Consider the following 25,634-nt stretch of genomic DNA (forward strand, 5'->3'; position numbering starts at 1 on the left):
GATCCGCTCACCTGTAGATCTGATGACAGCAGCAGTGATTCCGATCATCAGGATTATTGCGGTGATCTTCACAGCCAACATGATGAAAAGCTGAGACGAGCTGTGCAAAGTGGCGGTCCGGTTGCTCTGCAGACCTTCCCCTGCTACATACAGCCAAAATACTGAGATGAAAAACCTTGAAATTTGATTAAAAAAGGCATTTTCTCCATCTTTATCTGCACTACTCATTTATTTGTCCACATTTTAAATTTAACTTGACTTTAGATTTTTAATATTGTCATATATAGAAAGCAAGCAGCCCACTGAGAGCTTGCAGTGCTTTGCCTTCAGTGGTTACTGGTCCAGTGAGTCGGTCGCTCCCTTTGGTGACCACAGACGTTTGGTAACGCATCTCTGGAGTTGAACCTGTCAGGACGGAGGAAGTTACATCTCCCTGCACCGTGTGCGTCTGTTTGTTCCTGGGTGCCGCCATCCAGGCCGCCCTTAAACTGGGGTTGGTTACATCACTCATGATCAGGTCTGAAGGGCTGGCCTCTGAAAAAAGGGAAAATGTACAGTTTTACTAAAGCTACAAAGCAATAGGGTTCAGTATTTAGGATTATTCATGTGCAAAGTATTCTTAATAGAACTCAAAATGCAAAAGGATCTTCTTAGTTTCAGTTTACACAGTCTATATAAGTAGTCCAGTGGAAATACATGAGAAACGACCAAGATGGTTCTGGTGACATGCATTCTTTAACCAGAGGCAGCAACATGTCTCTAGACTTTATTTCAGAAAAACAGAACCAACTTAATGATTATAATGTATGGTAGTAATGTAATATTATGGCTGTTTTGGCCAGTTGTTGCCATCCATGTTGGGATAATTTATCTAAAATAGAAAAAAGTACCAAACCTGGTAAGAAAGCTGTGTACTCAGCAACTACTCTGACTTTGGTCTGGACAACAACCAGGCAGTGATATCTTGTTTTGATGCCTCTCTGGAGCTTCACAGTCAGAGAAGAAGCACAGGTTTTGTGTTTTCCATCCTTGTGTCCAGCATCTTCACCAGTCAGCTCAGATCCTGTGTCGTCCACCCAGCGGATGATGTTCTGTGGACAGTGGTCCGATGAACTGTGTCCCGCCAGAGAGCACTGCACCGTGACATTTCTTCCCTTTGCTACATCAGCATCAGGTGGAGGTGGAGACACTGAAAGAAAAAGCAATAATGTGGATGGATGGAGCTCTTCCAGATCTCCAAACATTTATGGGAATGTTTTAGCTTGGGAACATCAAAAAGAAATGAATTCCCAAATACTCACTTGTTAAAATAAATAAATACACGTCAGTGTCAAAGCCGGCTCCACCCTGAAGCTGGCAGGTGTATTTTCCAGCGTCCTCTGCAGTGATGTTGGTGATGATCAGAGAACATTGACTGTCCACACTGAGCCTGGCAGCCCGACCTGAACGCTGAACCACTTTTCCATTTTCAATCTCCAGGGTTGGCTTTGTGGATCCCCTGTAGTGGAGCCAGCGAACAGCGGAGCAGTCAAAGGAAACTAAATCCCTCTTACAGGACAGAGCAACATCAGCTCCAGATTTGGAAAACTGAAAATGAACACTTCCTCCTCTGGTGTCTGTTAAAGAGAAAAAAAAAAAACATGCTTTTATTTTGATATTTTCCATCAGAAGTGTCCTTGTAATGTTGCACTTAGCTAGCTATAGCTGCTAGCTTAGCCATAAGATAATGTTGGAGAAAAGTTATGTTGTATTTTGTTCTGAAATAATCTAGTGTTGTTTAATTCAGCATTTGGTCTGCAGCTCACATACCGTAAAAACTGTTGGAGTCTCAGACCAGGAGTACAAATCAAGAATGAGGCTCAAGTCAAAGTCAAGTCTACGTGTTGCTAAATACTTAATATTCATGTTTCTCTCAACCTAAATAACATTTGCAAAGTGTCAGAAAAAAGGTGTCAAACCTTTAGGAACCGGTGGGTAGTTCGCCTCTGTCCTCACTTTGTTGAAGAAGAAGATCTGGCAGGTCAATATTTTGTCTCTGTCATCCTGAAGATTCACGGTCAGATTGGAAGCACAGTGCTGGAAGTGGACGGCTTCACCCTGCAGCTCGGCTCCGGCTGCATCCAGCCAGCGGATGTTCCTCTCTGAGCAAGGAACATTTATCTGCTTTTTCCAGGGAGAACACTGTAACGTGGCGTTTCCATCCTTTGTTTCATTAGCATCTGGTAAAACCAGGGAAACTGAGAAAAGAATAGGAGAAAACTGTTGCTTCAGTCTGAAAAAATCTGACTTACGTTTCATTCCTTAAAAGAACGACAAGTTTGTCTCCTTTCCTTTGCTGGCTTAGTTTAAAATTAACTGTAAGGTTAAGTATTACCAGATAATTGGCTTGGGTTTAGTTTGCAGTTTAGACAATTTCCTTCTTGAGATGCCACAACCCAAAGTCCCTGTCCCCAAAATCAAGACTCAGTCCTCCCTCTCTCTCTTCTTCCTCAGATTTGAGAAACAGAATCGTTATATTCTCTCCTTTTCTCCAGTTTCTGGGATAAAACCTGCAACAGTAACTACAGCCATAGAAGGCATTTAAGCAAAAAAAGTAGATTTTTAAGCTGCAGTATGTAACTTTTTTTTAACGTACTTAAAATGATCATTATCTATAAGACAGATAAGCTGCTGTTGCTCTCTGAGCCGACCATGAATGCTAAGGCTAGTTAGCATCGCCACCAATGAGGCAGATAAACAGTTTTCCTGGAATGATAAGTTGTTTCTCTGCAATTAGAACATTTAGAAGCATGTATATGAGCATGATTGACAGCACTAAGACCCTCCTCCTGTCTCTGATTGGTTGATTTTGACCAGCAGTGGTGTATTTCCTCAGAAGCCAATCGCAGCTCAGGGAGAAGTTGATTTTTCCACTGATTATCTGTCTTATAACAAACTGTCACAACATGTTGACAAGCTATATCTAAATATCTAAAAAAACAACATATTTTTGTTTGACCAACAAATAAGCAAATGAAACTGACTGACTGATTGTTGTACAGCAATAGCAGAGTTAAAGTCACTTCAGGTATGAGTGTTAATGTGGAAAGGAGACACTTACTGGTCAAAACAAACAGATACACGTCAGACTCAAAGTTTTCTCCCTCCCGCCGCCTGCAGGTGTAGCGTCCAGCGTCATCAGCAGTGATGGAGGAGACGATCAGAGAGCAGCTCCGGTCCACCGCCAGCCGGCCAGAACCACTCTGAACCACTTTTCCACCCACAACAACTTCCAGCTGAGTGTTGGTGTCGCTATAGTGAAGCCAGATAACAGCGGAGCATTGCACAGAAACTGAGCCGCTGAAACAGGGCAGAAGAACGTCGTCCCCCGGTCTGTGGAAGAGTAAGTGGATATTCCCTCCACTGGTGCCGACTGGGGCAGAAAAATATCGATTATTTGAAAAGTTCTCGACTTGAACTCAATCAATCATGAGATAAAGTTAATTTCTTATTTCTTCATTCACAAACTCTCTGCAGTATTGATTGCTATAAATAGTATCTGCTCCCTTATAGACATTTTATGGATCAAATGTCAGTATGATGCATTTTTATGATCAGTAATGTAATATGAAACAAAAGCAAAAACAGAAGAAATGTAACTTTTTAACAGAAACATATTCTCCACATCTTCATAGACTTCTATCCAACACTGAAACCAAAGAAACCATTTATTATCTTATGAGTTTATGAATTAATGTCTGTTTCTATAAAAAGGTTTTTACCTTCAAACTGAAGCAGAAGTAAAATGAGTTCCAGTCGAGCCATCTGATGTTTTCTTAGTAAACAGGAAACACGAAGCAGCTTTAATTCGCTGCAGACTGAAAACTACTGCTCTTATTTCCGCTGTGTGGCAGATATTAGAGATAACGTTTGTTAAAGAAACGCCTACATCTTGTTCATTCTCATCATATATTCTGCTAAAGCTGTGTAAAAAAAAAAAGGAGCACATTTTTTAAGCACAAGTTTTGCTGCATATTTACTTTTTTCTCTTTGCTAAGCACAAAAACATGTTTTGGCTTGTTTAATTTTTTTACTGTTTACTAAAATGCCATTTGACACAGCTGCTGCTTTCAGTTAAACGCTCAAGACTTCAGTGTTTGGCAGGTGGAGATAAATTATTTCAAATTATATGCAAAGGAAAAAAATGCATTTAATAGGTAGACATATGTGAGTAACAGTGAAAGTCCAGATTGGTTGAAAGTTAAACAGAATTAAACTAAAATAACCTCCACTTCCTGCCACATTCTTAGACCTCGAACAAATGATCAAATGTCTAATCAGATGTTGCAGCGGCAGAAAGCAGCACAGGCTGACAGAGCAGCACAGGCTGACAGGAAGTCTAAAACACTCATCTGAATCCTGCACAAGTTTTATCCTATCCGCACATAAAGTTAATCATTATAGTCATAATAAAATAAACCATAAATAATGAAACATGCTTATACAGATGAACTGAAGGAAACAACAGGAGCTACAAAAGCAACAACCCTAAATCTTAAAAAATGCTTTAATGGTCAGTTTTCTTGCACCTTCATGTTCGTTAAAAGAGAAACTGATCATAAGGTTTTATGCTATAAAAGTCGTCAACCAAGCTCAACATTTAGGAGCTCAGCCTTCGTCGATGTCTCCATTTAGAGTCCGGCTGCTGTGAAGTGTGCAGAGACTCTGCCTGCCAGCTGGAGGCGACTGCTCTCTCAACATTTAGTCAGAAATCTAAGAAGAAGAAGCAAAATTAAAGCAGAGAAAGGAAAAATAGTTCCAGCACCAAGATCACATCAGTCAGGGGAGTTTTCTCTGCTTCATGTTTGAACGATTTATTTCCTCTGTGTGTGAGTTCACACCAACACCAGCCTTCATCCTGTCTGCTAGTCATCATCTAATTTATACTTAAAAAAAAGAAAAGCAAGGCAGAACTATGCTTTCAAAAAGAAAAAGAAAAAAAGACCAGAATGTGTCACATTTAACAAGGAAAGTATCAATTCTGTCATTTCCTTTCTTTGCATCGACTCACTTTATTTAAAGTAAAAAGTTCTAAGGAGATGTACAATAAATAAATAAATAAATGAATTAATTAATTACTCACTCAATGTTCTGAGAATAATGTTTGTTCAAACCTCTTGGACATTTTCCAAAGTGAATTTTGACGAGTTTAGATAAAAAAGCAGCACAAACTAATAATATATTTTCAGATATATTTGCAAGTGAAAAATGTTTTGTTACAAGATTAAATCTTAAAAATACATTTGTGTTAAAAATGTTCAGTTTGATGTTGGAGGAAGTCAAATATTTTCATAGCTCAGTGTGGAGTCTTCATCTTCATCTTCATCTTCATCATAACTACCAACCTGTGAGACAGAAAAACACAAAAACCTTAAAAAACCCAGAAGTTAAGCAGCGTCACGCCTTCTCTCACCGATTCCTTCTGAATAAATACTAGTTTATTTTGAATTGTGTCATTTAAGTTGTTCAGTTTGTCGACCTTTTCAGCCTAATTTGTGAAGACAATTATTTATAAGATGGTATATTTTCCCCCTAATGAGAAAATACATTCAAATTAAAAGTTGTATTTTCCTATAAGTTTACAGATAAATGAGTTATTATATTTAAAATCCATTTTTATTACTCACACTGAAGCCATCTGGAAATTTGTTGTTTCCTATAAAAAAACATTACTTGAATTAATACATTTCTTTTCATTTTTTATATAATATGGTCTGTATATGACCTCTATCTGTGTTGACAGTAACAGTGATCCGATCATCAGGATCAGAGCTGCGATCCTCAGAGTCAACATGAAGCAGCTCAGAACCAGAACCAGTCTGTGGAAACTGTGGAAAAAAATATTTTATTTATTTATGCAGTAAATAATTCAGCCTAGCAGGCAAAGTTTTATATAAACATATTAATCAACTGAATGACACAAAGATTTAGCATCATGTTGTATTTCTCTGTCGTACCCATGGCAACAAGTGTGAAGTGATCTTGTATTTTCACGGCTTGGACAAACTGGCAGGTGTAGGTTCTGCTCCGGCCACTGTGAGGCGCTATGGAGAGAACAGAAGAACACTTTGTGTGACCTCTGAACTCGCAGCGGTCCAGCACTGATCCGGACCCGCTGGGGGGATGCAAACAAAAGTCTGCTTAGGCCCCAAAAAGGCTTGGACTGGCCCTGAGGAATGATAAACAGTAAACCTGCAGTTACATCAGAAAACATTCATACCTCAAAGATTTAGTCATAATATTTGGTAATATTTCATACCAAAGTTCTGATAGAGCTTGAGCTTGTTGTAAGCAGCAGGTCCAGAACCAACACTTAACCCAACTTGCTTTCAAAACGCTAAAAAAGATAAAAATAAGATTTTCAAGTGACTGTAAGACTCAGTCGTCAAAACGCTCAGATACACCAGCGTGTCTCCGTCAGGGGAAACTCTGGATGGACACACAGCTGTAGCGTCCGGCGTCCTCCACGGTGACGCTGATGATGACCAGAGAAAAGCTGCTGCTCAGACTCACTCTGTTCCCTCTGAGTGAATTCCTGAAGCCAGTTTCATATTCAAATTCATAAAAGGTCTGAGAAAAATCTCGGTTAAAGAGCCAGACAGCAGAGGGCGCTGCGGTTGTGACACAGGAAGACTTCTGCTCCTCTGGCCGCTGCACAAACACAAGCTGTCAAACTTACAGGAACCTGGAAAAACTCAGAACATTCTCATTGATGAACAAAAGTGGTGCTAAAGCAAGGTGTGCACTAAATGCGCCACAGGAGGGCGCTGCGCTGAACAGGGCGCCAAAATGATTTCAAGTCTGTTTTTGCAAATGTTACCATCAGTAACAGAGGCAGTGACAATATTATCCAAGTTAAGCCTTAGAAAAGATTGTCTTTCTTACCATTAGCTCAGTTAACGTGACTAAGCATGAAAAATAATAAAAAATCTTATTTTCTGATTCTGATTCACTAAAAAAGTTCACATTTCCAAAAACCAAATGCATGAACATATAAAGAGCATTTACCTTCAAACTGAAGCACCATCACCACTAAAGCCGCCACTGCTGACATGTCTGACCTGCTTACTTGAACTAAGGTTTTTTTTTGTCTTTGATTCAAACATATTTCATATTTCCTGTGTGAAGCTGATTTCCTGAGTGAATCATCATCATCACTCAGAATGTAAGAAAAATCCCCTCTGAACAGCTCATGTCTGCTTGTTATCAAATTTCCTCTTAACACTTTAAAACTAAAATATCAGAAACAACAAACTGGGAGAAGGAATTTTATTGACATGTTAACTATTTTATTTTTATTTTATCACTGTTCACTTAGTTTTGTTCTCTTTTTATATTCATAATTTAAAAGTGAAACTTTACACCAGTTCCCGTTTTTCCACCAAGCCTTTTCCATCCTTACCAACATTCTGTATAATTATTATCAGACTCTCAGGTACTCAAGCATTTAACCTAAATTATTGTCTCTGACAGTTTTTGTATTATGATCTTGTGAAACACATCAAAATCCAGAGTAAAAACAGTATTTTATGTATTTTATGATTGTAAAATCAGATTATAGCACACATATATTTTAGTTTTAATAAAAAACTAACAGTTTATAGATAGTTATGTTTCGTGAGCCCTCACCCTGATTCATGTTAATGTAATGCTGTACGTTGGCCAGTAGGTGTCACTGTATTTATTTCTATGAAGTGTTTGGAAACACTGAACTGATTCTGAAACTTTCAGCATTTTCTACACTAAAGATGATCAAAAAAATCATAAAAATCAACATAAATAACAACAAGGGAGAAGAAATTACAGGGAGGATCTGACAAGTGAGTGAAAACCAGCTGCCTGTACTGGGAGGGTGATTACTGGACTTAGATCAACCAGTAAACAGGCTGCATTAATAAACACAAAAGAGAAACAATAAGACCAAACAACAATAAGAACATTACATTACATTTTTTATTTCAGATTTATGGATTCAAGCGTTAACTGAGATTAAAACTCTAGACTTAAATATTAAAATATTTAAGGTTAAAATAGCATTAAATTAACTCAAATCTGAATCTGAAGGATGACATCATGACCAAGAAACCAAACCGTCTCCATCTGAGGCAGAGCCTGACCTCCTGACCTGCAGGGAACGGCTAACCTTCATCTTTACAAAATGTGTTTCCTCAGTGAATGTGAGATTTCTTAAATATGACACATATATTCAATAATATGCATTAGCAGCAGCAGGCTGTCAGTGAACGGCCTCCGTCACGGCTCCGTGGTTTCGGCTCATCAGTCTCCTCATTATCTGCTTCTCCACCTCCATCAAGCTGCAGCTAATACAGAAGGCGCCGTCCCTTGAAATAACCAATCAATAACCGGCTGCAGTCCCTGTCAGCCGATAATGTGTGAGCTGTCGCTGGAAGGGAACCTGCTTTGTTGTTGTGCAGCAATCCACAGACAGGTGGACATCTGTCAGAGAGCTGCTGTTTTATTTAAGACCTCAGCAGTGGAGAAAATAAAGTCGCAGAATACGACCTGCAGGAACGTCCACCGAGGCAGAAGACAGGGAAATGAATTTACTTCACAATCTGCTCTGGGGAGTTTGAGGTGGAAGTGGAATCCAGCAGAGGATTTCACTTCCCCCCGTTCTGCCCCTGTGGTTCAGTCACGTCTTCATCCTGTTGGTGTCATCTTTAAAACTGAAGAGAATAAAGAAGAATCTACTCAGAAAATTACAAAAACATGCAACCGACCGACCGACCGACCGACCGACCGACCGACCACACTGCTGGACAGAGTCAACATCAAGTTTCCCTCAAACAGAAAATTGATGTTTCTGTTTGAAGCACAAAGAACAGAAACTCTGGACACAGAAAGTTTGTTCCTGTAAATAAATACCTATTTATAGTAATGAATAGTAAATCAGTTAAGAAGTTGAAAAATTGTAACGTAACATAAAACAAAACATTTGACAGAAATGCCAAAACAGACAAAGGACATTTTTAAAAACAAGAAACAAAGTATAAACTCCAAAAGCTGAGATCAGAGGCAGGACAGGAGGAGGTCGTCTCCATACATCAACAGGACTTACATTTAATTAAGATTGCTTTGGAAAAATGAGTTCACGTTTCAGTTTCAGTGCAGAACAAGAGCTGACATTATTTATTCTGATCGTGTTCTGCAGTTTAAGACGTCTCAGCGGAGAGGTCAGGCCGGCTGAGGATGGACGTCTGCTCTGTTGCTTTTCTTTGATTGCTTCTGCAAATGGCTCCCTAATCAGAGCTCAGACTGGCTCTGATGGTATTAGCTCTGATGAGATGGCTTCACTCAGTCCTCCGAACACCAAACGATCTCATTGTTCATTTTTACTTCAGCCGCTCTGCCCCTCGTCCTCATCCTGTCCTCTCTTTATCCAACAAATGATCACTTTCCTCTGATTATCTTATCTTTATTTTCTCCCACTGACCCGTCAGTAACTTCAGCCTCTGCTTCCCACCTTGATTTGAATATTATTGATACAATAAAATACAATATAATACTTTGAAAAAGTATCTTAGCGCTAACAGATTGAATTGAAATTTGTGACTCCCAAGCGTTTCAAATGATCAGATATTTTTAATATAGTCAAAACATAAAAAAACTCCCTTCCTGATCTTAATAACGTTTATTCTTTGCAGGATCTGCCACCCAGGTTTTGTCATGATTTTGGTTCATCTTTTACATCTTAGAATTGAGTTTTCTGAGCTTTCTTCTGTTTAAAGTGACCTACCTATGATGCGTCCTTGAACAGCTGACATGAGGACATGTCTACGGGCTGCACAAAACATGTTCATTGCATTTTTTTAATTTTTGCAAAAAAAAATTATACAGCCGTAAGTCTTTGAAAAGCAGAAGTGGAGCCTCCTGCACAACCAACAAGAAAGCAGCAAGTTGTTTCTGGATGGTAAGTCAACAACAGAATGCATGTCTTTTCCAGCAGCCATTGTACAGCGCATACAGTGGTAAAACCAGCTGGAGATCAGCTTAGGTTGCTAGGTAACGGGCTGGATTCAACTGAGGTTGCTAGGTAACAGCACAGTGTGACTCAATAATCAGGAGGTTTCTGTCTCATTTTCCAGACATTAAGAAACAAGAACTTATTGTCAGAAAAGGGCTGGGTGGTTTTTTTAGAAGCAGTTGACGCCCAAATGGAAGTAAAAAAATAGCAAAAAGTGAATTTTGGAAATATTCACCCTTTAAAATTGTTCACCAGTTGCAGATTTTCTAGACTAAATCACTGTTAGCCATTTCCTGAGAAACTTTTTGACCCAAAGTTTCTCCTATAAACACATGAAAAACTCTGCTAGATTTTGGTTTAACCTGTGCAGGTCTGCCTTATTAGGCAGAGGAGAAAAATCACTTTCAGACTGTTGGCACAAAATTCTGCTGCATGGTGTGTTTTAAAAGGATCTTATGAAGATAAAAAGATTCAATCAGTAGAAGGAAAAGGCCAAAATCCATTCAGGCTCACAGAGAAAGAATAAAAACGATGTTCAGCACCAGAGTTGAACCCTGATGCAGAGAGGAATCAGTGGAGATGATTCACCTTTTACACAGAAATATGAGGAATATTGTTACTGTTTTGTTTTGTGAACTATGACATTTAGCCGATTCTGTGGCTTTATTGCTGTTCTGTTTGTTTTCCTCATCTTAATCCTGGCTGTGAGGATAATCCAGAGGTAATTACCGTCCTTCTGCGCAGCTCCAGGTTTCATTATCACGACTCTGCTTCACTTGTTCAACACGGATTCAGATTCTGTCCACGCACAGCCGGCTCACACATGCTGCTGCCTGATAACAGATCCACTTAATACAAAAGAAACGAGACCAACTAACAGCAAGTTTTCCAGACAGAAACAGAAAAATTAGACTCAAGACGAGAATATGAAAACAAACCGAGGAACAGGAAACAGAAACAGGAATCTGAGGAACAGAGAAATGACACAAAACGTCTTAGTGTCTGAAACAACCTGAAACAACTCCATACACATTTTACTGTGACAGAAACTTTAAATCCACACTTTGAAATATTTTAAAGAATTTTTTAAAACTCAAATTCAGATTTTGTTTCCAGTAAGTTTAGATGGATTTCATAAAACAGAGAATGATTCTCATTCCTTTAAAGTTTTAATGCAAAGCATGAAGGATTTTTAATTTACATTCATTTAAGGTCTTAAGACTCATGTTGTTCTGTTTGTTTGATAAAAAAAAAAACAAGTGCAGAAATGACTGAAGTTAAACTGAGTATCATTAATTAAGAATAAGCAGAAAACTTGCAGGGATAAAAACTATCAAACTCTCATTTTAATGCAGGAAGTTAAGAGAGGAGTGAGGAGATGGAGGAGTTTGATGACAAACAGCTGCAGCTGGTGGGAAACACAACGAGCTCTGACTGAACATAGGAGGAAGATTATAAGGAATTCACTTTAAACTCCAGAATTATATCAATAAATATTATAGTTATGTTCAAATTTATACAGAAGCTTTTATTATATTAAACAGAGGTGGTGTCGCTTTCACTGTACCAGAGTTTAACAACATTAGGAAAGAATAAGTGATGGACTTTCTGTTTACACAAGAGAAATGTTCATATTAGTATTATTCACCTTTCAGAGGAAGAAATCAGACCTCAGGGATCAGTAATTTGTTCTGATTCTGTTCATTATGAGGCAGTTTAACACAGCAGACCAGATATCTTAATAGAAATTCAACAAAACGGCATAAAAATGATGGAATAATGATTCATTTTCTATGAAACCAGCTCATTATGGTGTCACAGGAACGAAACGGCAGATAAGGCTGAAGGAACTCACTAGTGGGTTTTAGTTTTTCATTTTAGTAAAAAGGAAAATGGAGGAGAAGGGAAGGAAAAGGAGAAATGAGAGCAGGAAGAAGGAGGAGAGAAGAGACGGTGACGTCTATTAGATTTGGTTAAACTGAGTTAAAAAGCACATTTTGTTTTGTTTTCTAGGGAAACTTCAGTGATCAGAGTGAATAATGTGGATCTGATGAGACGATGAAACGTAATGTTACACTGTCAACAGTTAAATAGAAGAATTTAAATAGAATTAAAGTAAAACTTTATTCAGAAATAACTCCAAAAGTAAAAGTTATTAAATAATATCTTAAATTAACACACATATAACAGAATGGAGTGACATTCTGGCCAGTCTGTGGCGATAATCCACCAATTTTATCAACAAACACCAAAGAAGAAGAAGATCGACTGAAAGATTCAGAACCAAAAGGAAAAAGGCTGATGGAAAATCTGATGAGGAAGAAATAATAATGTAGTGAAATAAATAGCTTAAAATGTAAGTAAACTAAACTGAAATGCAGATGCTGTATATGAATAATCCTGGAGCGGCATAAATATTTCCAAAACATCATCAGACGGTTCAGGATCCGAACAGGCTGAGAAGTTTGGAGGATGTTAGTGAAAATGTCAGTTTCTGGGTCACAGTTATGTCACCAGGTTGTTTTTGTTCTACAGACCTGAGTGAGTATGACGTGACTCTGGTCTGAGAGAGTTTTCTTCTTGAGTTTGTTAAACTTGTTGAGCGGAGCTCAGGTCAGCCTGTTGGCTCTAATGACTGCCACAGGTTTTCTGCAGATTCTGTCACGATGTTTCAGCAGGCTGCGCTCGATCCGACCCAACGTTTCTCCCTCTTCCTCAGCAAACTATGCAAGATAAGTTCCTCAACAACTTTTCCTGTCCATGTCTGTGTGAGAGCACGTCTGCCGGTGGAGGATAATGGCAGCCGACCAGCTGACGGAGACCGGGCCGTCTGCAAGGTTTGGCCCATGAATAAAAGATGGAAATGTTGGCAAAACAGCAGCAGAACACAGAAACGAATGGCTGCAGGGAAGAGGCACCAACCCAGAGAGGTCAGATAGAGCAGCTACACTCATGTCTGAATTTCACAGCTCTTGTCACACATATTTACTGATTTTACTAAAATAAATGTAATGAGAAGAAGTTTCTACGCTGGAGGAGAGCAAACTGATACGTTTGAGCAGAACAACACTGAACTGGTTCTGTTTGCCACTGAATCTTTTCTTGGATTATTGCTAAATTTATCCATTTTTCATATCACACGATTCCTGCAATTCTGCATAAATGATTTGTTGGAGCTGAAATCTAATCAACATCTCCAGGCACACCTGGGTTTCCTGAAAGACGTTTTGATGCATCACTTTAATATCTTTCAGATTTAAGGGAAATATTCCAATAACTCTGAACATGTTGGGGATGAAGATTTATGTATGAAGTTATTATTTCTTTGGATTGAATTAACAGCTTGAATTGATCACTTTTAGAGATGTTGGAACATATTTTTCTGTTTTATCAAGCATTGTTCCTTCATTAGATCCTATAAAATAAACCAGATAGAGAATTTAACATTTAGCTTCTCTGTTGATTTTAATCTTTATTATCTGGTGATATGATATTTACATCTGGGTGATAATCCTGCATTATGTCTTATTAGGTTCACTTAAAGAACCCATTTCAGTTCATTCCCTCTGTCACACAGGTGGCATATTATGCATAATTAGCAAATGTTTCCACCTGCAGATGGACGTTTCTACTTCATTTTTATTCACTCACTTTTATTAGTAACAGTTGCAGGGCGTGACACAATGTAAATACAGACAATAAAATGTTATTAAACCTCAGTAGTACAAATAAAACTTCCATCAATCTGCACAGTTATTCACAGGATCTGATTCATGGACGTTGTTGTAATTTTTCTCATTAATTGAGCCTCGGCTGAATGTTGAAGAAAAAAAAAACAAATCGACTTCTGTGGCTTCAGGCGGCCGATTAGCTGAAGTCACCGCAGCGCTTCATCTGCTGTAAAGTCATAATTTGTTGTTTAGCCTGAAGAAAATGAGGGAAATTGAAGGTCTGAATCGTTGCTAAAATTAAAAGTGGAAGAAACAAGCAGCTGTCAGCTGGTTCACTGTATTTATGTTTTATTAAAGTGCAAAAGTCATGAAAACAATGACTGAGTGGAAAGGCTGGCAGAACGGGAGAACAGAGAAGCTGAAGGGATATTTGATGGGGATCAAGAGGTGAAACCTGCAGATGGAAGAAGGTTGAACGTCTTTAAGCTGCAGCAGGAAGTCGCATTAATCCAAACTCCACACACTGCTAACCTGCCGACTCTGAGGGGCAAGAAGACCAGCAGGAAATAAAAAACACAGCGAATTCCTGCTTTAAGACATGCAGAGAGAAAAACTCACATTTATCTTAATGTTTCCTCTGTTGCTCCACTTCCTGTCTGTTATCAATCCATCACTCAGATCATCCCAAGTTCCTTCTGCAGTTTGGCTCCATGATGAGTGAAACCTGACAGCCCAGATGGTAACATGAGGATTTCATCTCACAGGTTTGCAGCTTCAAGACTTGATGCATCTGCTGATGTTTAAAGTGTAAAATCAGAAACATAAAGTCCTGAACTCTGCAGCTCTTGAATCAAATGGATTTTCTGATCACTAGTTACTCTGGAAATCTGAGCCGATCCAGAAAACTTGAGACCCTTTACTCTACAGAAAGTTTGGCCTGATTGTTGAGCTTTCTGTAGGAGGGAATGAGAGTTTGATTGTCCAGTAAAATGAAAGTTATTCCTACCAGCTCTGTTTAGTTCACTTTAATCCAACTCTAGTTAATTGGAAAGTCTGGTTCGTTTGGAGGTGTGAATGCATAATCCAACTAAAACCTGTTTCTGTTTGGTTGAAGTGAACTCTGGTGCAGTTCAAATGCAAGCAGAACGGAGACTGCTCCAAAAGCAGGAAGTGCTCTATCGCACAGGGCATTCTGGGTAAATACTACAAAAAACCAACAGGAGAAGCTGGAGCCAGCAGGAGAAATGGCTCATGGTCTTTGACCAAAGACAGAAGAGAAATCCTGCAACTGCAGATATGTGAAAGAAAATGGACAGTCGACGTACCTCTGCTGCTTTTCTTCTCTAAGATCTTAATTTTTTAAAGAAAGAATACATTAAACTGATAGCATCTCCCTGGAACCGTGTTTTTCTGTCTGTGGACATAAAGATAAGTTTATTAAAAATCAGTTTCAGGGCATTTTGTGTAACTGCCAAATAGAAAGATTTCTCCACTTAGCCGGTGAAAACTGCAGGGTCGGAGCCAATTTGTGGTGCAGTCATACTGTCTGCACTTTGGAAACTTTTCAAACAAACTCTGTCTGCATACAATATGTGACAGTGCATAGGAGTTAGCCTGCGCTCCAAACTGCTCACAAAGTTTGAAAATGAGACATGAGTTCAGGATGTCAGCGTTCAGCTATGTGTTAAAATATAATCCAACTGGACTGACCCGCTGAAAAAAAATCATTTTCACATCCTAGAATGTCAAACAAGACAAAAATGTCCCTAATGACACAGACCATAATATGATATGACTGGTTGCTGTTCTAAATAGATCCTCCACTGATGCAATTCATTACCAATAAACAATATCTGGGCCCTATTGAGCATGAACATGAACTGAGGCAGCCATCTTCTCTTCTCCGTTTGGCTGCTGGTGCAGGAAGGCAGAGAAGTTCTGTCTGGTCCGACCCAAACCAGCGAGTCACAGCTGATTGGTCTCTGAATTAGAAAAGTATTCACGCCCTCTGACAGCATCCTGCCTCTTCTGAACGTTTCTGCCTCAGCAGTTCACAAACCAAACTGATCTAAAAGTGATTTTCTAATTAGTTTAAATTCATGGAGCAGGAGATGAGTCAGGGAGGATGTGAGTCATGGCTGGACGAGATGTCAGGGAGCGGACCTGACCCGTCCAGGCTGACCTCCAGAACCAGAGAGAACAGAAGAGGGAGGTAAAAACGACGGTCACGCTGTAGGGCAGAGGAAGAGGCGAAATGTAAAACCGTTTTCCATCTGATCAATAATAAAAATGAATGTTAAAGTTTTTAGCTCCTCAGACACGATGCAACATTGTTCTTAACTTATTCCTGATCTTTCCACAGAACGATCAGGACGGAAACCACTTCGTGTCCGTCTCCATGGAGACCACCTGTCTCATTGATAGGCATCCCGGTGACGCATGTTTTCTGATCAGTGCCAATTACTTCTTTGTACTTTTTCATAATGAGGATGTTTTGATGAAAAAGGTGTCACATCAGGACGGAGCCATCGTGGTGAGAGAAGGAGGAACGAATCAGTCAGGAGACAGAAAAGATACATATTTGTTCCATCTTACATTCTTTTTTGTTTCTGCTTTCTTAAATCAACATGTTCTTTTTAGCTGACTTTTATATTTGATTTAATTTTAGGGAGTTTTCGGCAGTGAGAGGCTGGTTTTCTGTCTCCACAGGTTGAATCACATTTTCTTCACTGTCTGATGTAAAACAGGAGATACATTTAGCCGTCTGCTTTTCCTCACCACATTTCATTCACTTACAGATGGAACAGAATTTAACTTGTTGACATAACCTGGACTCAGGTTTAGCACTCAGCAGGCGTCACCAGCTCAGCTGAACTCTAACATCAACTCATAAAAACACTTTGTTCATTTAACAAGAACAATTCACAAAAAAACTGAGAATTTAATTCAAGGTCTGCCTTCCTCAACACACACACACACACACACACACACCATCCCAGAGGAGGAGCCTGTATTATTCAGTGCATACATTTTATAAGATTGATGACATGAAGCACCAGGCCTGTGAGCTCCTGTCAGTCTGTCGGTTATCTAACTGCGTNTGATCTGTGTTTCACTTCATCTGCGGTTTGGTTGCAGGACTTTCACATCTCAGAATTTCAACTCACAACTTTTTACTTTTAATAATTACACCCAGGCACGTGGTCTTCATCTCTAAACATTAAACATTAAAGGGAAACGCTCTTGGAGTCATGGCCTCTGGTTGCTAGCTTTTTATTTATTTATTTTTTACATTTTGGTTGCTATTCCAGTCACTGCCACTAGATGGCGTCCTTTGACTGCTTATTCTGCAGAGGGGCGTGGCCGCTGGTTTCATTCAGACTTTGGTACTTTTAAACAGTGCAGAAATTGGGGAGAAATGCTAGTAAATATAAACTGCAGTCGGATATAAAAAGTCAGAACATCACAGCTTTTAGAAATAATAAAGAAAAAATATATATAAAGAAGTAAAATTATTTTCATTACAAGAAGTTTTTGGTTATAAAATGTTGAAAAATATTGTGAACAAAATCTTAAATTTACTGTTGAATTTATCATATCAGGACTTCAGTCCACTCTTGAGTTTGTCCTGAAACTGGACGTAAAAACAAAGCAGCAGCATAATCACATATTATCAATACTTATTACTTATAATTCATATTTTTAAAGCAGGTGATGTTGAAGCTGAGGCAGAAGCAGGTAGTTTCAGTTGATGTTGACGTCAGATGAGTCCAGCAGCAGAATGGTCTTCAGTGTTTTCATAGTTCACTGTGTTGTCTGCAGCAACAAAACGAACCTGGAAACAAATAAATATTAATGAAGCAAATCAGAATTTTTTAGCATATTCAAAAGGTAAACAGTCCAAGTTGATCCTGCTCAACAAACTGCAGCTAAGGAGTCATTTCTTTAAGCTAAGTGAATGTATATCATTTATTAGTATCAAATATATGGGTGATTGTTACATATTATAAAGATAAAATGTTGTTTATCAAAGTAAAAAAAATTCTATTGTCACATTTGGAAGTTTTGCAGTAGTTTTTTTTTATATAAAATGTTAATCTGTAAAGGTAAAATATATTTTGCTAAAATGACGCCATATGTATGTTAAAATCCTACAGTAAAGGGTGTTTTCCATTTGCTTTGACTTTAAATTAAAAAGTTTCATGTTGTAATTCTTACAATGGAAAACTGACACTAAATTTTACCTTGATGTTTTTCGATGCTCGTTTTCCTCCTGGAAAATTAGATCAGAGATTTTATTAAACATAGACATTGACACCCAAACACCTCAAAACAAACTGCTATGTTATTATTGTTAATAAGAACCACATAATGATCATAAAGCAGATATAAAAACCACAAAAAAAACATCAGATGCCCATTTCAGAGCTTCTGTGTTGTAAGTCGCTCTCTGGAGGATCCGGATCCGCTCACCTGTAGATCTGATGACAGCAGCAGTGATTCCGATCATCAGGATTATTGCGGTGATCTTCACAGCCAACATGATGAAAAGCTGAGACGAGCTGTGCAAAGTGGCGGTCCGGTTGCTCTGCAGACCTTCCCCTGCTACATACAGCCAAAATACTGAGATGAAAAACCTTGAAATTTGATTAAAAAAGGCATTTTCTCCATCTTTATCTGCACTACTCATTTATTTGTCCACATTTTAAATTTAACTTGACTTTAGATTTTTAATATTGTCATATATAGAAAGCAAGCAGCCCACTGAGAGCTTGCAGTGCTTTGCCTTCAGTGGTTACTGGTCCAGTGAGTCGGTCGCTCCCTTTGGTGACCACAGACGTTTGGTAACGCATCTCTGGAGTTGAACCTGTCAGGACGGAGGAAGTTACATCTCCCTGCACCGTGTGCGTCTGTTTGTTCCTGGGTGCCGCCATCCAGGCCGCCCTTAAACTGGGGTTGGTTACATCACTCATGATCAGGTCTGAAGGGCTGGCCTCTGAAAAAAGGGAAAATGTACAGTTTTACTAAAGCTACAAAGCAATAGGGTTCAGTATTTAGGATTATTCATGTGCAAAGTATTCTTAATAGAACTCAAAATGCAAAAGGATCTTCTTAGTTTCAGTTTACACAGTCTATATAAGTAGTCCAGTGGAAATACATGAGAAACGACCAAGATGGTTCTGGTGACATGCATTCTTTAACCAGAGGCAGCAACATGTCTCTAGACTTTATTTCAGAAAAACAGAACCAACTTAATGATTATAATGTATGGTAGTAATGTAATATTATGGCTGTTTTGGCCAGTTGTTGCCATCCATGTTGGGATAATTTATCTAAAATAGAAAAAAGTACCAAACCTGGTAAGAAAGCTGTGTACTCAGCAACTACTCTGACTTTGGTCTGGACAACAACCAGGCAGTGATATCTTGTTTTGATGCCTCTCTGGAGCTTCACAGTCAGAGAAGAAGCACAGGTTTTGTGTTTTCCATCCTTGTGTCCAGCATCTTCACCAGTCAGCTCAGATCCTGTGTCGTCCACCCAGCGGATGATGTTCTGTGGACAGTGGTCCGATGAACTGTGTCCCGCCAGAGAGCACTGCACCGTGACATTTCTTCCCTTTGCTACATCAGCATCAGGTGGAGGTGGAGACACTGAAAGAAAAAGCAATAATGTGGATGGATGGAGCTCTTCCAGATCTCCAAACATTTATGGGAATGTTTTAGCTTGGGAACATCAAAAAGAAATGAATTCCCAAATACTCACTTGTTAAAATAAATAAATACACGTCAGTGTCAAAGCCGGCTCCACCCTGAAGCTGGCAGGTGTATTTTCCAGCGTCCTCTGCAGTGATGTTGGTGATGATCAGAGAACATTGACTGTCCACACTGAGCCTGGCAGCCCGACCTGAACGCTGAACCACTTTTCCATTTTCAATCTCCAGGGTTGGCTTTGTGGATCCCCTGTAGTGGAGCCAGCGAACAGCGGAGCAGTCAAAGGAAACTAAATCCCTCTTACAGGACAGAGCAACATCAGCTCCAGATTTGGAAAACTGAAAATGAACACTTCCTCCTCTGGTGTCTGTTAAAGAGAAAAAAAAAAAACATGCTTTTATTTTGATATTTTCCATCAGAAGTGTCCTTGTAATGTTGCACTTAGCTAGCTATAGCTGCTAGCTTAGCCATAAGATAATGTTGGAGAAAAGTTATGTTGTATTTTGTTCTGAAATAATCTAGTGTTGTTTAATTCAGCATTTGGTCTGCAGCTCACATACCGTAAAAACTGTTGGAGTCTCAGACCAGGAGTACAAATCAAGAATGAGGCTCAAGTCAAAGTCAAGTCTACGTGTTGCTAAATACTTAATATTCATGTTTCTCTCAACCTAAATAACATTTGCAAAGTGTCAGAAAAAAGGTGTCAAACCTTTAGGAACCGGTGGGTAGTTCGCCTCTGTCCTCACTTTGTTGAAGAAGAAGATCTGGCAGGTCAATATTTTGTCTCTGTCATCCTGAAGATTCACGGTCAGATTGGAAGCACAGTGCTGGAAGTGGACGGCTTCACCCTGCAGCTCGGCTCCGGCTGCATCCAGCCAGCGGATGTTCCTCTCTGAGCAAGGAACATTTATCTGCTTTTTCCAGGGAGAACACTGTAACGTGGCGTTTCCATCCTTTGTTTCATTAGCATCTGGTAAAACCAGGGAAACTGAGAAAAGAATAGGAGAAAACTGTTGCTTCAGTCTGAAAAAATCTGACTTACGTTTCATTCCTTAAAAGAACGACAAGTTTGTCTCCTTTCCTTTGCTGGCTTAGTTTAAAATTAACTGTAAGGTTAAGTATTACCAGATAATTGGCTTGGGTTTAGTTTGCAGTTTAGACAATTTCCTTCTTGAGATGCCACAACCCAAAGTCCCTGTCCCCAAAATCAAGACTCAGTCCTCCCTCTCTCTCTTCTTCCTCAGATTTGAGAAACAGAATCGTTATATTCTCTCCTTTTCTCCAGTTTCTGGGATAAAACCTGCAACAGTAACTACAGCCATAGAAGGCATTTAAGCAAAAAAAGTAGATTTTTAAGCTGCAGTATGTAACTTTTTTTTAACGTACTTAAAATGATCATTATCTATAAGACAGATAAGCTGCTGTTGCTCTCTGAGCCGACCATGAATGCTAAGGCTAGTTAGCATCGCCACCAATGAGGCAGATAAACAGTTTTCCTGGAATGATAAGTTGTTTCTCTGCAATTAGAACATTTAGAAGCATGTATATGAGCATGATTGACAGCACTAAGACCCTCCTCCTGTCTCTGATTGGTTGATTTTGACCAGCAGTGGTGTATTTCCTCAGAAGCCAATCGCAGCTCAGGGAGAAGTTGATTTTTCCACTGATTATCTGTCTTATAACAAACTGTCACAACATGTTGACAAGCTATATCTAAATATCTAAAAAAACAACATATTTTTGTTTGACCAACAAATAAGCAAATGAAACTGACTGACTGATTGTTGTACAGCAATAGCAGAGTTAAAGTCACTTCAGGTATGAGTGTTAATGTGGAAAGGAGACACTTACTGGTCAAAACAAACAGATACACGTCAGACTCAAAGTTTTCTCCCTCCCGCCGCCTGCAGGTGTAGCGTCCAGCGTCATCAGCAGTGATGGAGGAGACGATCAGAGAGCAGCTCCGGTCCACCGCCAGCCGGCCAGAACCACTCTGAACCACTTTTCCACCCACAACAACTTCCAGCTGAGTGTTGGTGTCGCTATAGTGAAGCCAGATAACAGCGGAGCATTGCACAGAAACTGAGCCGCTGAAACAGGGCAGAAGAACGTCGTCCCCCGGTCTGTGGAAGAGTAAGTGGATATTCCCTCCACTGGTGCCGACTGGGGCAGAAAAATATCGATTATTTGAAAAGTTCTCGACTTGAACTCAATCAATCATGAGATAAAGTTAATTTCTTATTTCTTCATTCACAAACTCTCTGCAGTATTGATTGCTATAAATAGTATCTGCTCCCTTATAGACATTTTATGGATCAAATGTCAGTATGATGCATTTTTATGATCAGTAATGTAATATGAAACAAAAGCAAAAACAGAAGAAATGTAACTTTTTAACAGAAACATATTCTCCACATCTTCATAGACTTCTATCCAACACTGAAACCAAAGAAACCATTTATTATCTTATGAGTTTATGAATTAATGTCTGTTTCTATAAAAAGGTTTTTACCTTCAAACTGAAGCAGAAGTAAAATGAGTTCCAGTCGAGCCATCTGATGTTTTCTTAGTAAACAGGAAACACGAAGCAGCTTTAATTCGCTGCAGACTGAAAACTACTGCTCTTATTTCCGCTGTGTGGCAGATATTAGAGATAACGTTTGTTAAAGAAACGCCTACATCTTGTTCATTCTCATCATATATTCTGCTAAAGCTGTGTAAAAAAAAAAAGGAGCACATTTTTTAAGCACAAGTTTTGCTGCATATTTACTTTTTTCTCTTTGCTAAGCACAAAAACATGTTTTGGCTTGTTTAATTTTTTTACTGTTTACTAAAATGCCATTTGACACAGCTGCTGCTTTCAGTTAAACGCTCAAGACTTCAGTGTTTGGCAGGTGGAGATAAATTATTTCAAATTATATGCAAAGGAAAAAAATGCATTTAATAGGTAGACATATGTGAGTAACAGTGAAAGTCCAGATTGGTTGAAAGTTAAACAGAATTAAACTAAAATAACCTCCACTTCCTGCCACATTCTTAGACCTCGAACAAATGATCAAATGTCTAATCAGATGTTGCAGCGGCAGAAAGCAGCACAGGCTGACAGAGCAGCACAGGCTGACAGGAAGTCTAAAACACTCATCTGAATCCTGCACAAGTTTTATCCTATCCGCACATAAAGTTAATCATTATAGTCATAATAAAATAAACCATAAATAATGAAACATGCTTATACAGATGAACTGAAGGAAACAACAGGAGCTACAAAAGCAACAACCCTAAATCTTAAAAAATGCTTTAATGGTCAGTTTTCTTGCACCTTCATGTTCGTTAAAAGAGAAACTGATCATAAGGTTTTATGCTATAAAAGTCGTCAACCAAGCTCAACATTTAGGAGCTCAGCCTTCGTCGATGTCTCCATTTAGAGTCCGGCTGCTGTGAAGTGTGCAGAGACTCTGCCTGCCAGCTGGAGGCGACTGCTCTCTCAACATTTAGTCAGAAATCTAAGAAGAAGAAGCAAAATTAAAGCAGAGAAAGGAAAAATAGTTCCAGCACCAAGATCACATCAGTCAGGGGAGTTTTCTCTGCTTCATGTTTGAACGATTTATTTCCTCTGTGTGTGAGTTCACACCAACACCAGCCTTCATCCTGTCTGCTAGTCATCATCTAATTTATACTTAAAAAAAAGAAAAGCAAGGCAGAACTATGCTTTCAAAAAGAAAAAGAAAAAAAGACCAGAATGTGTCACATTTAACAAGGAAAGTATCAATTCTGTCATTTCCTTTCTTTGCATCGACTCACTTTATTTAAAGTAAAAAGTTCTAAGGAGATGTACAATAAATAAATAAATAAATGAATTAATTAATTACTCACTCAATGTTCTGAGAATAATGTTTGTTCAAACCTCTTGAACATTTTCCAAAGTGAATTTTGACGAGTTTAGATAAAAAAGCAGCACAAACTAATAATATATTTTCAGATATATTTGCAAGTGAAAAATGTTTTGTTACAAGATTAAATCTTAAAAATACATTTGTGTTAAAAATGTTCAGTTTGATGTTGGAGGAAGTCAAATATTTTCATAGCTCAGTGTGGAGTCTTCATCTTCATCTTCATCTTCATCATAACTACCAACCTGTGAGACAGAAAAACACAAAAACCTTAAAAAACCCAGAAGTTAAGCAGCGTCACGCCTTCTCTCACCGATTCCTTCTGAATAAATACTAGTTTATTTTGAATTGTGTCATTTAAGTTGTTCAGTTTGTCGACCTTTTCAGCCTAATTTGTGAAGACAATTATTTATAAGATGGTATATTTTCCCCCTAATGAGAAAATACATTCAAATTAAAAGTTGTATTTTCCTATAAGTTTACAGATAAATGAGTTATTATATTTAAAATCCATTTTTATTACTCACACTGAAGCCATCTGGAAATTTGTTGTTTCCTATAAAAAAACATTACTTGAATTAATACATTTCTTTTCATTTTTTATATAATATGGTCTGTATATGACCTCTATCTGTGTTGACAGTAACAGTGATCCGATCATCAGGATCAGAGCTGCGATCCTCAGAGTCAACATGAAGCAGCTCAGAACCAGAACCAGTCTGTGGAAACTGTGGAAAAAAATATTTTATTTATTTATGCAGTAAATAATTCAGCCTAGCAGGCAAAGTTTTATATAAACATATTAATCAACTGAATGACACAAAGATTTAGCATCATGTTGTATTTCTCTGTCGTACCCATGGCAACAAGTGTGAAGTGATCTTGTATTTTCACGGCTTGGACAAACTGGCAGGTGTAGGTTCTGCTCCGGCCACTGTGAGGCGCTATGGAGAGAACAGAAGAACACTTTGTGTGACCTCTGAACTCGCAGCGGTCCAGCACTGATCCGGACCCGCTGGGGGGATGCAAACAAAAGTCTGCTTAGGCCCCAAAAAGGCTTGGACTGGCCCTGAGGAATGATAAACAGTAAACCTGCAGTTACATCAGAAAACATTCATACCTCAAAGATTTAGTCATAATATTTGGTAATATTTCATACCAAAGTTCTGATAGAGCTTGAGCTTGTTGTAAGCAGCAGGTCCAGAACCAACACTTAACCCAACTTGCTTTCAAAACGCTAAAAAAGATAAAAATAAGATTTTCAAGTGACTGTAAGACTCAGTCGTCAAAACGCTCAGATACACCAGCGTGTCTCCGTCAGGGGAAACTCTGGATGGACACACAGCTGTAGCGTCCGGCGTCCTCCACGGTGACGCTGATGATGACCAGAGAAAAGCTGCTGCTCAGACTCACTCTGTTCCCTCTGAGTGAATTCCTGAAGCCAGTTTCATATTCAAATTCATAAAAGGTCTGAGAAAAATCTCGGTTAAAGAGCCAGACAGCAGAGGGCGCTGCGGTTGTGACACAGGAAGACTTCTGCTCCTCTGGCCGCTGCACAAACACAAGCTGTCAAACTTACAGGAACCTGGAAAAACTCAGAACATTCTCATTGATGAACAAAAGTGGTGCTAAAGCAAGGTGTGCACTAAATGCGCCACAGGAGGGCGCTGCGCTGAACAGGGCGCCAAAATGATTTCAAGTCTGTTTTTGCAAATGTTACCATCAGTAACAGAGGCAGTGACAATATTATCCAAGTTAAGCCTTAGAAAAGATTGTCTTTCTTACCATTAGCTCAGTTAACGTGACTAAGCATGAAAAATAATAAAAAATCTTATTTTCTGATTCTGATTCACTAAAAAAGTTCACATTTCCAAAAACCAAATGCATGAACATATAAAGAGCATTTACCTTCAAACTGAAGCACCATCACCACTAAAGCCGCCACTGCTGACATGTCTGACCTGCTTACTTGAACTAAGGTTTTTTTTTGTCTTTGATTCAAACATATTTCATATTTCCTGTGTGAAGCTGATTTCCTGAGTGAATCATCATCATCACTCAGAATGTAAGAAAAATCCCCTCTGAACAGCTCATGTCTGCTTGTTATCAAATTTCCTCTTAACACTTTAAAACTAAAATATCAGAAACAACAAACTGGGAGAAGGAATTTTATTGACATGTTAACTATTTTATTTTTATTTTATCACTGTTCACTTAGTTTTGTTCTCTTTTTATATTCATAATTTAAAAGTGAAACTTTACACCAGTTCCCGTTTTTCCACCAAGCCTTTTCCATCCTTACCAACATTCTGTATAATTATTATCAGACTCTCAGGTA

The 25,634-nt window shown here is 38.8% G+C and overlaps 2 protein-coding genes and 2 long non-coding RNA genes across 4 annotated transcripts; all 4 read right to left on the reverse strand.

Moving 5' to 3' along the window:
* Nucleotides 1-277: 277 nt before the first annotated feature.
* LOC103146818 (uncharacterized) lies at nucleotides 278-2,375 on the reverse strand. The gene is made up of 4 exons (XM_016677857.1): nucleotides 1,959-2,375; nucleotides 1,302-1,616; nucleotides 896-1,189; nucleotides 278-534 (listed from the first exon to the last, which is right to left on the reverse strand). Exons 1-4 carry the CDS (start codon nucleotides 2,296-2,298, stop codon nucleotides 278-280), a joined length of 1,206 nt encoding a protein of 401 aa, XP_016533343.1. The 5' UTR covers nucleotides 2,299-2,375.
* Nucleotides 2,376-5,343: 2,968 nt separating this feature from the next.
* Nucleotides 5,344-6,780, reverse strand: LOC107837696 (uncharacterized). The gene is made up of 5 exons (XR_001663731.1): nucleotides 6,299-6,780; nucleotides 5,997-6,208; nucleotides 5,765-5,867; nucleotides 5,667-5,695; nucleotides 5,344-5,384 (listed from the first exon to the last, which is right to left on the reverse strand). It is a non-coding gene; the product is annotated as an uncharacterized LOC107837696 (long non-coding RNA).
* Nucleotides 6,781-18,434: 11,654 nt separating this feature from the next.
* LOC103146819 (uncharacterized) lies at nucleotides 18,435-20,480 on the reverse strand. The gene is made up of 4 exons (XM_016677858.1): nucleotides 20,116-20,480; nucleotides 19,459-19,773; nucleotides 19,053-19,346; nucleotides 18,435-18,691 (listed from the first exon to the last, which is right to left on the reverse strand). Exons 1-4 carry the CDS (start codon nucleotides 20,453-20,455, stop codon nucleotides 18,435-18,437), a joined length of 1,206 nt encoding a protein of 401 aa, XP_016533344.1. The 5' UTR covers nucleotides 20,456-20,480.
* Nucleotides 20,481-23,500: 3,020 nt separating this feature from the next.
* On the reverse strand, nucleotides 23,501-24,937 carry LOC107837690 (uncharacterized). The gene is made up of 5 exons (XR_001663728.1): nucleotides 24,456-24,937; nucleotides 24,154-24,365; nucleotides 23,922-24,024; nucleotides 23,824-23,852; nucleotides 23,501-23,541 (listed from the first exon to the last, which is right to left on the reverse strand). It is a non-coding gene; the product is annotated as an uncharacterized LOC107837690 (long non-coding RNA).
* Between the last annotated feature and the right edge of the window lie 697 nt (nucleotides 24,938-25,634).

This window comes from Poecilia formosa, unplaced genomic scaffold (assembly GCF_000485575.1).
Source record: "Poecilia formosa unplaced genomic scaffold, Poecilia_formosa-5.1.2 Scaffold168, whole genome shotgun sequence".
NCBI classification, from domain to species: Eukaryota; Metazoa; Chordata; class Actinopteri; order Cyprinodontiformes; family Poeciliidae; genus Poecilia; species Poecilia formosa.